The 13,009-nt window shown below is 45.4% G+C and overlaps 1 protein-coding gene across 2 annotated transcripts in view; it reads right to left on the bottom strand.

Annotated features, from left to right (window-relative positions):
• SORT1 (sortilin 1) overlaps positions 1-13,009 on the bottom strand; it is an 80,182-nt gene that overhangs the window by 23,402 nt on the left and 43,771 nt on the right. The window contains exons 6-10 of one of the 2 annotated variants that reach the window (XM_055138058.1): positions 9,843-9,916; positions 7,045-7,094; positions 5,144-5,271; positions 2,008-2,152; positions 753-908 (exon numbers count right to left, since the gene is read on the bottom strand). In XM_055138058.1, the coding sequence (XP_054994033.1) occupies positions 753-908; positions 2,008-2,152; positions 5,144-5,271; positions 7,045-7,094; positions 9,843-9,916 (553 nt within the window). The remainder of the gene's footprint in view (positions 1-752; positions 909-2,007; positions 2,153-5,143; positions 5,272-7,044; positions 7,095-9,842; positions 9,917-13,009) is intronic. The other variant, XM_055138059.1, reaches the window with a different exon arrangement.

Below are 13,009 nucleotides of genomic sequence, written 5' to 3'. Positions count from 1 at the left end.
GAGAAATTTACAATATGACATCAGCACAGATCTCATCCACAAAGTAATAAATAAACAGGGACTGAAAGGAGGAAGGGAAAGAGACAAGAATCTTTGGAATTCTTGGAATTTCCAAGAATGCCTTGGAAAGAGGCAAGAATCAGGTCAGTGTCACCCTCAAAACCAACACTCTGTGAACCTGGTGTAAGAACTATCAGAATGCTGGGTAAAAGGAGTGGGATGAGGAAGGAAGAGAAGGGCTGGAGGCAAGCAGGGGGATGACAGAACCTTCTAATTCACTGCAAGGTCTTCACGAAAGAACCAAAAGTGTCTCCTACCTTCTACCAAAGCATAAATACGTAAGTAAAACAAAAACTTAAAAGAGTCTTTGGACTTGAGAGGAATATGCTTGTGCCACAGTGCCCAAGTGAAGATGAGTTTTGTGGAACCACTGATACGAGAAGAATCTTAGCAGGCTCTCGCTACGCCTCTACTGGGAGGAAGCTACAGGCTGCTCAGCCAGGCTCACTCTAATAGGAATAAATTTCCTTGTCTAGAAGACTCATCTGATGAATGAATGGCATGCAAAACTCTTGCAACAGTAAGATTTCTATCTATAGTTACTTTATCCTGTTCTATTTACCATAACTTATTTAAAACAGTGAAAATCTCTTTGAATAGGCAAACACTGAATGCAGGGCGGATGAGGTCCACACTGTCCCCGACTGATTCAGCTCCCGGCATACTCGGGAAGGCCTGCTGTGGGGACCCACCTTCGGAGAGCACACTTGTTATGTAGACCCCACGGAGGGAAGTTACGTTGGTAAAGTCTGTCTCTCCACCTGTGGTGGTGTAGAGATGCCGGTCCAAGGACTTGGAATAGACAATGCCTCGGTCATCAGAAGTGAAGATTGTGCCATATCCGGTATCTGAAATAGGCAAACAAAGCACTAAGTTTTTGGAGGGAACGGGACCCAAGCAGTCGTCAAACTAACCACAGGCATGACTGACTGACAGCTCATAGCAGCCGACAATTCTCTTCACGATGGAGCCTCAAACCTGAGATTTTACTGAAACTTGAAATGCAACTTTTAAATTCAAGTATTCAGTTTAAAGGCTGGGATGCCAAATTTGTTAAATGAATAAATGAGATGCTACAGCAGTTGTATTCTGGTGGCAGATGAACTGTATTTATATTTATAACTCAGGGCTAGGGAGATAGTTCAGTGGGCTGGAGCACATGCTGAGGCATAGGTTTGATATCCAATACCACATGGTACCCCAAGAACTGCTGGGAGTGACCCCAAAAGCAAAAAAATTTTAAAAATTAGATATATACCTTAATATTTCTAAGTCCTCATACTCTAGGACAATAGTTCTCAGACTAAATGTAGCAAAGGAATATTTTATTTAAATGTCCAATATAGCAATGCTTTTGCAAAATATAATAAAAATTAGTCACTATAGGGGCTGGAGCAAAAGTATAGTGGGCAGGGTGTTTGCCTTGCATGCGACCAACCTGGGTTCGATTCTCAGCATCCAATACAGTCCCCCAAACACCGCCAGGAGTAATTCCTGAGTGCATGAGCTAGGAGTAACCCCTGTACATAGCCAAGTGTGACCCCCCCAAAAAAATTTATCACTATAAAAACAGATTAATTAATCACTATAAAAACAGACAAAACACAATCCCCAAATTTTCTATCACTGGGTAGAAAATTTTCTGTCATTAGATTTAACAGATATAAAATTACTTTATTAAATGACTATAAGAGCTTCTATACTTTAAATTTCTGTGTTTGCAAGGTAACACATCAACACCAGCCTCTAAACACACAACTACATTAGTATGTCAAAATTTTTTAGAAGCAGCCTTTTTTATCAGAGGCTATCTAGAACAATATTCAATAGAATAGCAATAAATTCCTAGGAGTAGGAGAGGGAAAAAATGTAGGCAAGAAAGCTACGCAACGTAGGGCTCAAAGCTTAAATCACCACATTTCAGAATATGCCACAAAGGCCACTGACCTCCGGGTTCATCTACGTGCATGAACACCATGTCATCATTGGCTGCCAGAATAGAATAGAATTGCTCTTGCCCCACAGAAGGAAGCTGTGCCATGCTCCATGTGGTCCCATGGTCTGTTGACACATGAATCCTTCTTGTGGTATCCTGGAACAAATAGCACGATGCCAAGTGTGGGAACATGAGTGGAAACAACATTCATTGAGAATTACAAATAGCACTGAGCATTTCCCCACTGGGACACCAGTCATTAAAATGAAAGGTTCAATATCAACAACCGAAGCAATTTCTAACCTCTAGAAAAGTTTGAGAAAATGCCACAATCCATCCTATTTTAAGAAATGCTATCCCAGTTTTCACTCCCACAGGCCCCAGAAGGTATCACCCTCCCAGCTTTTGTGTGTATGTGTGTGTGTGTGTGCTTGTTTGTTTGAGAGCCATACTTGGCAGTGCTCAGAGGTTACTCCTGACTTTGTACTCAGAAACTGCTCTGGCAGTGTGCAGTGGGGACGGTATGGGATGCCGGAGATCAAACCTCGGGTGGCCATGTGCAAGATAAACCTCCTACTCGCTGCACTATTACTCATGCCCACTGCCCTTCCAGTTCCTGACATCCCAATTTCCTTCAGTAGACTCAGGGTCTGATCATTAGCTTGCCTTCATGTAGGCATATTCATTCCTATGCTGGTTGGTTCAGGTACTTCTTGAAATAATGATTGCTGCATGAAAGTTTCGTCCCAAAAAGACAGTTCTGGCAAATTCCTCCAAATCAGATAATTAAGGGAAGGGTCTACAAAAATGGAAATACAACCCATGCTTGGGTGGTCACAAGGAAAGTCAAGATGTTGCAGGTCCCTACGGACGTCTCCGCAAACAACCACAGTGACTGGCTCAGGTGCAGGCTAGGCAGAGGTCAGGGAGAGGCAGAAATTATGAAGGAGATTGTGCAGTATTTCATTGTTAAGGAGGCAATTAGTAGCTACTTTCTGACAACTAATTTGAAAGAGATCCTAGAAAGGGTCTGGGGTGGTGGCTCAAGGGGCTGGAGAACATGCTCTGCATGCAGGAACCCCTAGTTCAAGCCCCAACATCACATGGAGACCCCGTGGACCCAGTACCATGCAGTGCCCAGAGAAGCCCCTGAGCATGGTCAGTGGTGGCCCCAAACAAAAAATATAAATAAATAAAAGAGCCAGTATGACACAGCAAGAGCATGAGAAATGGTTCTAGTTTCCTTGTGTTAAATACTCTTTAAAACTTAAAGTATGTTTAACCTTTGATCTATTTTAAAGTAACTCCAAGTAAACCTAGATGTTTACTTTGAATGTTACTATTACAGAGAGAAATTGGAGTTTTCATATTGTAGATAGCAGCACTGGAGACAGGAGACTATTTCTGGAATCCACTGATTTCCACTAAGGTGCCACACCAGGTGACCCTAGGCAATTACTTATACAACTTGAGATAATGGTATTAACTTCAAGGGTTTGGGGAAGGATTAGCACAAAATCCTTGGGACAGTTTACCTGGAGTTATTCTATCTACTTCCCCATCTCCAATTCTCTCAAATCCTCTCCAGTAAGTACCTTAAGTTCAGTAACTTATCAAAACTGCTCTCAGAAAAGTCATCAACAACTTCCCCTCTGCCAAATCCAGGGGCTAATCTCAGAATGTCTTAAACTCAACCTTTCAGTAGACCGTGACTTCTGTGATCCCATCCTCCTTCCTCCTTGGTCCACATGGCTTTCACCACCCCACGCTTCCTCCCCTGCAGCTTCTGCTGCTGGTTCCTCATCTTTCCAACCTTTCGGTGCTTTCAGGCTGCATGCAGGCCTCCCACCTCCTCTCTACCTGCTCATTCCTCCAGAAGGTATCATCCAGTCACCTGCCCTAAATGACAAATAATTTTAGGGAGACTCGTATGCCCAAACGCTTGACATTCCCACTTAGATATCTGTGAGGCACCTCATAGCCAAAGTTTGAATTCTTGATTTTCCTCCCACAGACCTGCTCCCCCTTGCTGTCTTTGCCATCACTATAGATTCAGTCACCCAATGGTTCAGCCAGAACTCTTAAATTACCTCTTTTCTCTCCCCTTCACTCACAATCCACATCTATTCCATCAACAAATTCTACTGGCAATGCATTAAAGCTTTATCACTTATCAGCACCCTCATCTGACCACCCACCTTTCCTACTGTTGAACAGCCTCTCAGCTGTTCCGGCAGCTTTCTTCATCCCTGCATGGTAGGCTACTCTGTGAACACCTTAGCTATGAAAAAAAAAAAAAAAAGAAGCAAATCCCACTACGCTCCTTTCACACTGGCCAAGCACTAGAAGAGCAAGCACCAAGCCCTTCTTCAGCCAGGGCAGTTCAGGTCTCTATGATGTGGCCACATGGCCAGGACAGCAAGCTCTCACCTGTTAGGCCTCCCAGAGTCCCTTCAAACCACCCTACCTAAACATGCACACTGCAGTTCCTGTCACTTCTACTTACTACTCTGACTCACATCTCTTCTGAGTGTCAGCCATCCCCTGAGATTACAATGGAGTATTAGTTTCAAATCTGTTTCCCTACTGGAATATAAGCTTCAAGAGTGGGATGATTTTCGGTTTTGCACAGGTGACATCCCGGGACTTAAGACCGGGGCCTGGTACCTAGCAGTCACACTCTTACTGGAGTCTATTCCTACTATTAAAGTGGCCAATGAGCAGGTGAGCAAAGCCCCAACATGGGTTTTCCAGACTCTGAAGCAAATGCCAAAATTCATGCTCTAACAACAGGTCCCAGGGCAGAGTACAGCCTGGAGGAATCAGTCTCAGAAAAATAATCACTCTCTGACCCCACAGACATTTTTTTTTCTTTTTTTGGGTCACACCTGGCGATGCACAGGGGTTACTCCTGGCTCTGCGCTCAGGAATTACCCCTGGCCATGCTCAGGGGACCATATGGGATGCTGGGATTTGAACCCGGGTCAGCCAGGTGCAAGGCAAACGCCCTACCCGCTGTGCTATCTCTCCAGCCCCAACCCCCCAGACATTTTGAATACTTCAACAAGGCAGTACTGGAATGACAGGGCGTGGAGTCAGGCAAATGACAGAAACATCAGACTCTAGAGAGAAAAGGCAAGGACCCACCTTGGCCATCACCGAGGCAAAAAGGAAACGTCCCCCAAGACCAAATGAGTAGATTTTCACACCGATGGTTTTGAAGCTTTTTCCCAAGTCTAAAGTTCTCCATAATTCCAGTGCACCAAGATCAGCTTCTTAAACAAAGCAAAGTATGAATTAAAAACTCACTTATTGGTGAGCTTCTGTTAAAAACAAACCTCTTTCGGAGCTGCCCTTGGTTTCATACTTAAGGTCCTTTTAGCTATAAGGGTTCATTTACATTGAGCTTCATTTTACTTCTATTTTTTACATATTTTTAACACTCATTTTTAGGTTTTAGGCCATGACTGGTGATGCTCAGGACTGACTCTGTGCTCAGGGGTCACTGCTGACAGGGCTCAGGGTACCATATGGGGTGCTGGGGAGGGAATCTGGTCTGCTGCACACTGTACTATCCCTGGACTTCATTTTCTAAATGAGGTTTTGCACTGAACAGACAGAGCTGATTCCAATGAAGTGTTGCCTAAAAATGACTCAGCTGTGCCATCCTTCTTCACTTTCTTCATGACTATTTAAAATTACTTTACTGTACTTGACCCTGTTTTGTTTGAATTTAGTTTTCATTTGATCACCCAATACCCCATTCTGTGCACACTTATCTAGTTAGGTTTCGTGAGAGCAGACGTTCGGTGTCTGTCCTTAGAATTTCATCATCATGGGGTTGGAGCAATAGTACAGTGTGTAAGGTGTTTGCCTTGAAAGCAGCTGACCTGGATTCAATCCCCAGCATCCCACATGGTCCCCTAAGCACCACCATGAGTGATCACTAAGTACAGAGCCAGGAGTAGCCCGAGCATCTCCAGGAGCAATTCCTCAGTGCAGAGGAAATAACCACTGAGCATCTCTAGGTGTGGTGGGGAAAAAAAGGAATTTCATCCTCAGAACTGTGTTTAGCATACTACCACAAGTGCTCAAATGAATGAGTGCATAAATAAAAATCAATTATTTCAGTAAAATTAAATAAGATTTTGCTTTATATTTTAAAACTACCACTGTACAAATTCTAACACACCACAATCCATGTTTTTCCCCCTAAAATAACTACATATTTCTATTTTTTGGGGGGGTAGGAGCCATACTTGGAGGTGCTCAGGGCTTACACCTGGTTCTGTACTCAGGGATCACTCTTGGTGGTGCTCAGGGAACCATATGGGCTTCCTGGGATTGAACCTGGGTCAGGTACATGCAAGGCAAGCATCTACCCGCTGGACTGAACTCACTCTGGCCCCTACATATCTCAATTTTTTATTGTTTGTAGTCTAGTATTTACTTTATGTAAATACATTGTTAGAATCAAGTAGGCTGTTCTATATATAGCCTGCACTTTAATTTTATCTAGCACAGTACGTATAGTAATTTGGTTTTACTTTGAAGATTAAAAACATCATTATAACATTATAGGAGCATGGGCTGGAGAGCCAGAACAAAGATTAAGATGTCTGTTGTGCAAGTCGACCCTGGTTTGATCCCTGCTACCACATATGGTCCCCTGAGCATCATCAGGGATCACTGCCGAGCACAGAGCGAAGAACAGCCCTGAGCAGCACCAGGTGTGTTCTAAGCCCCACAGAGCACATTACAGGAGCAGGGGCCGGGGAGACAGTGCCAAGAGCCAAGTGTGCACGCACAGTTTGCACATGGGAGACCCCAGCTAGATTCTTGGCTCCACATGGCCCCCTGAGCACTGCTGGGAGAGAGTCCTGACTGTACTGGGAGAAGCCCTGAGTACAGCTGGGTGGTCAAAAACAAACAAAAACAAAATTCTAGGAACACAAAAGGACCTTTGATGTTTCTACCTCAATCAGCCCAGTATATTCTACCATGAACAGATTAATAGGCTGCTTTTGTCTGTCACTAAGTATACTTACTGCAGGAGCCATTCGAAAAGGTGGTAAAGAAGATGATATTTCTTGGTCCCCTGCATTGAGGCAAAGACAGGGAAAAGACATGGTTCGAGATGGTTATTGGACTGTGTCAATCTTAGTCACAAAACTTCAAGCAAGTCTAACAAGCTTAATGTCCTGAAGCAGTCACTGGATCGACCCCCAGGATTCGAGTCACCTATTCCTGTACTGATGGCCTCAGCAGCCAAGGTTCCCCACAGTCCAGCCCCAGGCACGCCCCACCCACGAGTCCACCTCTCCTTTATGGGAACTTTTCAACTGGCAAAATGGAGCTGCTCCAGTTCTGACTCTGTCTCTTGGTTTTGCTCATCCTATTTCCTTCTTAAAATGTTTTTCTCTCGTGGAACCAAATCTCAGTGTAAAACCCAGGTCTTCTGTGAAGCTTTCCCTGTTATTCCAACCAGAAAAGCACTTTTGCTGCAGCCGTCTGTCTGGTGCAGTGGCCGTGGGTCTCCGCCAGGGGCATTTCATTCCCCAAGGAGCATCTGACAACATCTGGAGACATTTCTGGCTGGCACAACTGGGGGAGTTGTTGCAAAAATCTCATGGGCAGCGGCCAGAGATATTGCTAAACACCCTAGAATGCCCAGCGCAGCTGTGATGACAGGTGCTGCAGCTGAGGAGAGTAGCTGTGACTCCTGCAGAGCTGTGCCAATTCATGTCAGCCACCGGGCACTGGCAGGCCTACGGTCTAGTGACTTTAATTATACAGTATTTGCCATATCTTGCCTACTAAACTATAGGTTTGCTCTAGGTCAGGTATTATGTTTTATGCTTTGTTTTTTCCCCTTGGAGCCTAGTTTGATGCTTTGCGTGAGCTAAATAATTCAGCTTCTTTATCTCAAACAGACAACTGGGTCAGAGGTTGAATTATTTAAATTCTGACTTGGAAAGGGAGTTTGTAGGAAGCCAGACTTGGAGCTTAAGAGTGCTGAGAAATCACCAATAGCAAAAGGTACTGGGTCTATGCACAGCTCTTTAGAGCTTCAGATGGAGCCTTTCAGAATTATAGCTCTAAAAGTAAGTAAACAATGATCAGCAGCCCAGTTATCTTCTAAACTACACACACACACACACACACATAAGCTACAAAAGCAAAAGAACATTATAGAGAATACAAAAAATTACTCAGAAATATAGCTTTAAAGATAATTTTCTTGGCTTTTAAAAAAATGTGGCTTCTTTTACTTTTACTGGGCTATAGCATAGCACTGTCTTCCCGCTGCTCACTGATTTGCTGGAGCAGGCACCAGTAATGTCTCCATTGTGAGACTTGTTACTGTTTTTGGCATATCAAATACGCCACGGATAGCTTGCCAGGCTCTGCCGTGCAGGTGGGATACTCTCGGTAACTTGCTGGGTTATCCGAGAGGGCCAGAGGAATTGAACCCGGGTTGGCCGCATGCAAGGCAAATAAATGCCCCACCCGCTGTGCTATCGCTCCAGTACTGAGCTATATATAACTGATAACACTCTTAAGATATATTAAGTTGTGATGGTTTGGTATACAGATGTGAAGTTAAGTTTAGGACCACCAGAAGTGGAACAATCTGTTAACTAAACCACTTTAAAAAGAACTTCTTTCTGATAATACCACATAAGGTACAAAAACAATTTAAGTCCACAAAACAAAAGCAGGTGTGGTGTGGGTGCCAGTGTGGGGCTGCACAAACCTCATTTAAATCAGCATCTTCTAGAAAAGGCCACTTGATTTAAGCGATTTTTTATATTTTAGCTAATTTTGGTAAGACATATTTTAGGCACTGTCTTATAGCTCACATTTCTCTGACTCGCTCAAGGGAGGACATTAGATTCTAAACTCTTCCTTGACATGCTGGGTTGCAGTCCCTGAATGCCAGCCCAGTGGAGCTGAAACACACTGTTCCCATTAGGGGTCACTGAGGTGTGCACGTGCTCCTATCAGCCAGCTCGCCCTGGGACAGCGCTCTCTGTCTCTGCTTGCACCCAACTCGGGCAAGGACTCAGAGTCCAGCATGTGCTTCTCAGCACTCGCGGCCCCTCCCTGGCAGCAAGCTGCCCTCTACCAGGAAACCAGAGGGACAAACTTGTTCAAATTAGTCAAAGAGAAGTCACTTAAGGCTCAGAGCCTCATCAGAAGTTGAGAAGAATGAAACCTCTTCACTCAAGTCTTACTCAACATCCCCACACATTTCTAAAACAAATCACCTTTCACAGAAGGAAAAGAACTAAATCCCAGAGAGATTAAGCAACTGGCCAGCAGCAGAGCCAGGTGAGAACAAAGGGGCCTTGACTCCAAGAGCCCCCTCCACGCTAACAGCTTTAAATAGGTGTGGAGCAGGGGGAAGGGTGCCAAGAGAAGTGCCAGCGTGAACCTGGCAGTCTGGAAGCTCTGGATACTGACCCCGAAATCCACTCCCACAACAGAAATAGATCTACAGATGAGGGAGTGGAAACTGACATTGCATATAAGTCCTCAAACCAACGCTGTATTTGATCTGTCCCAACTGATATCAGTACTCATGGAGAACCTTCCTTTCGCAGGGCACAGCCCCTCAATCACTGGTGTGATCTGAGCTTTCTATTCTAGCACTGAGTGGGTAAGTCTTCTCTCCCTGTGCCTCCAGGTCAGGGGATGCGCGCAGGCATGCTCACATACCCCTTAGGGCATCCTGAAGAGTACTCAGCACACAGGAAGTGCTCAATATTGATTCCTGTGACTTCTGGCAACACTGTCAGGAAAGATCTGGGACTCTGCACAGATAGGGTCTTCTGTTACTCACCATTTGGCCAAACACACTGCTTTGTGGATTTCTTCCCATTTTCCCCCAAAATTCTTGGACACCCACAGGCCATTCTGAAAGATTATAAATGACTTATCAAAATTCCAGCTTTATCCTGTGCAGCTGCTTGCATGACCTTTAATAACTCATCTCCAGTCATTCAGGACAGTAAAAACACACACTGATGCTCCACCCAAGCTGCCGGAGCTCCACACACACATATGGTTTATGGGGCCTCTCGAGGGTCTGGGAAGTCCAAATAACAAACGCTTCTGAAGTGTCTACTATGTGCCTGGCACCGGACCGGATACTCCACTGGGGATATGAAGATGAAGAAGACACACACTTCCTGATCTCAAGAAGCAAGTGGTGCAAAAAAAAAGAAACCTTGACACCACGTGGTTAAGTGGAATGGAAACAGGCTCTGGTGTAAGAGAGGGGAGAGGAGGGAACACGAATCCAAGATGATTTGTCAGGAGGAGAGCAATGTAATCAAAAGAAGGCAAATGAACAGATAAGACACTTTTGCACAGAGACCAGTACCAGCAAAGGCAGAGAGGTGATAAAATACTGCAGTGTGTGAGGGAGCTAAAAGTCTTCAGATATTGAGGAAGCACAAAGTCCAAGGCGAGGAAAGAAGAGTTAATGTAGGGGTGATGGGGGCGGAGGAGGGGAGAGGCAGTGTTCTATGCTGTGCGGAGGAATCTGGTCTCTACTTTAAAAGAGGCACTTGGGGAAAAAATGTCAAGCAGGGGGCTGACATAGTTTTACTTTTCTTGGTGGAGCATTTGTATTACATTGGAAAAGGTGGATTTCAGAGGGTCCAAAGTAGAAGCGGGAAAAGCAATGAATAACTGCTACCTTGGTTGATTAAGAATCACTGAGGCTTATCAAATGCTTCCTTTTCAGCAGGTCCGACTTTAGGGGGGGAGAAACTCCAAACAATAATAGTGAGTTTTTGTTGAAATATTGAATGTAATCAAAGTAAAGTGAAAGTAAAGTGAAATTTATCAGTTACACAGGCGGGGTGGGGGGCTGCGGAGGTGGGGGGGGTGGGAGGAAGGTATACTGTGATTCTTGGTGGTGGAATATGTGCACTGGTGAAGGGATGGGTGTTTGAGCATTGTATAACTGAGACTTAAACCTGAAAGCTTTATAACTTTCCACATGGTGATTCAATAAAAGAATAAATTTTTAAAAAAAGGAAATGTAATTTAGAAATATATTTGTATATAATAGTAGCACTGATACCAATAAATATTAAAAGTTGGTAAAAGATAAAAAAAAATAGAATCACTGAGGCTTGAGCCATAGCAACAGGATATTGGGTAAGGGCACTTATTTGCCTTGCACATGGTCCATACGGCTTCAATCCCAGCATCCCATATAGTCCCCTCAGAGCACTGCCAGGAGTAATTCCTCAGTGCTGAGCCAGGAGTAAGCCCTGAGCACTGCTGGGTGTGGCAAGAGAAGAGGGAGAGATGGAGTGAAAGAGGAGGGGGGAGAGAGAGGGAGAGAGTATGTGTTACTGAGGCTCTAAGCCCCCCCTTTTATTTTGCTTTTTGAGTTACATCCGCCGATGCACAAGGGTTACTCCTGGCTTTGCACTCAGGAATTACTGGTGGTGCTCAGAGGACCATATGGGATGCTGGGAATCAAACCCAGGTCAGCTGCGTGCAAGGCAAATACCCTACCCACTCCAGTCCCCTCTAAACCCTAACTTCTTAAATGATGGATCATGTAAGAATTTTTCAAAAGTCTGAGAAGCCCTGCTCTAAAGCATGGTCAGGAGGAATACGTTCAAAAAGAATTTAGTAGCATGATTCAGCAGAAGTGTAAGATTTCCTGTACAGAGTGGGGCAGGAGAAAAAGGGGAGGGGGAGGAGGGGTAGAAAGAGAGAGACAGACACCCATCACCAACAGATAAGATGCACTGTGGAAACTTTAGTGAGTATTAAGGGGGAAATGTGTCAGGGAGAAGAGTACACAGTGAGTTTCAGACTGAGTCTGAGGTGCCTGAGAGTGAAACAGAGCCACTGAGGGTGGGTGGGAGCAGTCAGTGGAGTCAGTGGGGAAGCCAGTGGAGAAGCGCAGTGAGAGGGACTTAAGAACCCGGGAGTGTACTTCATGGCTGGTGCTTGGAATGGGAGGAGTGGAAGGGATGGCACAGAGTGAAATAAGCAATGGGGATCTGGGCAGGTAAGAAAGCAGCCAAGGGGAGGGTCAGGAAGGTGGGAGGGCCCTAGAAGCATGGTGCCACAGCAGGCAAGCAAGTGGGGCTGCCAGGAAGGAGGGGGTAGCCAACATTTGCAAATGCAGCGAAGACTTACAACATAGTAACAGATGAAGCCAGTTACACTGGCAACACACTGGGGACAGTGCTCCTGGGCCCGCCAGACTCGGTGTGAGGAGAGCCCGGGTAACGCTACCATGAAATGGGGCTGAGCTAGAGAGGTCCCCCCTGTGTCCCCTCTCCTCCTCCCCACTCTTGCTTTTCCTCCTCTGCTAGTGCTCATCTCCCAGCATTTCCAACTGAATAAATTCTACGTACAAAGACAGAAATGGGACTGGCATCACCACTAATGGATCCATCTTCTCCATCACATTAGCTATACTTCAACTTGCCCTCCTTTGGAAGAAATTTCAGGAATAAAAGCAGATCCTGCCTGCATGTCCCTCAGGCTAGCTGCGCTGGTGGGGGGCCTAGCTTGGGGGACTCTTGTCTCCCTGGAAGGGTCTTCAGCTCAAGCTGCTTGAGGCTGACTTCTTTGGAACCACTACTGAGGCTGAAAGCTTTCCAAGTGGGCGAGTTTCCTTTTTCTGGCTTCTGTGATCTCTCTCTCTCTCTCTCTCTCTCTCTCTCTCTCTCTCTCTCTCTCTCTCTCTCTCTCTCTCTCACTTTTTTGGCTTTTTGGGTAACACCCAGTGATGCATAAGGGTTACTCCTGGCTCTGCACTCAGGAATTAACTCCTGGCAGTGCTCAGGGGACCATATGGGATGCTGGGAATCAAACCCGGGTCGGCCGTGTGCAAGGCAAATGCCCTACCCTCTGTGCTATCACTCTAGCCCCTCCTGTGGTCTCTCCGAGTCAGTCCTTCAGCCTGACTCTGTCCATGAGGACTCAGAGCCTAGACTTCTGGTGTCCATCATCCTACCTAGGCCGCCC

Source organism: Sorex araneus, chromosome 5 (genome assembly GCF_027595985.1).
Source record: "Sorex araneus isolate mSorAra2 chromosome 5, mSorAra2.pri, whole genome shotgun sequence".
Classification (NCBI taxonomy): domain Eukaryota; kingdom Metazoa; phylum Chordata; class Mammalia; order Eulipotyphla; family Soricidae; genus Sorex; species Sorex araneus.
Note: the sequence above shows the minus strand (reverse complement) of the source record. Positions and strands in the feature narration are given on the sequence as shown.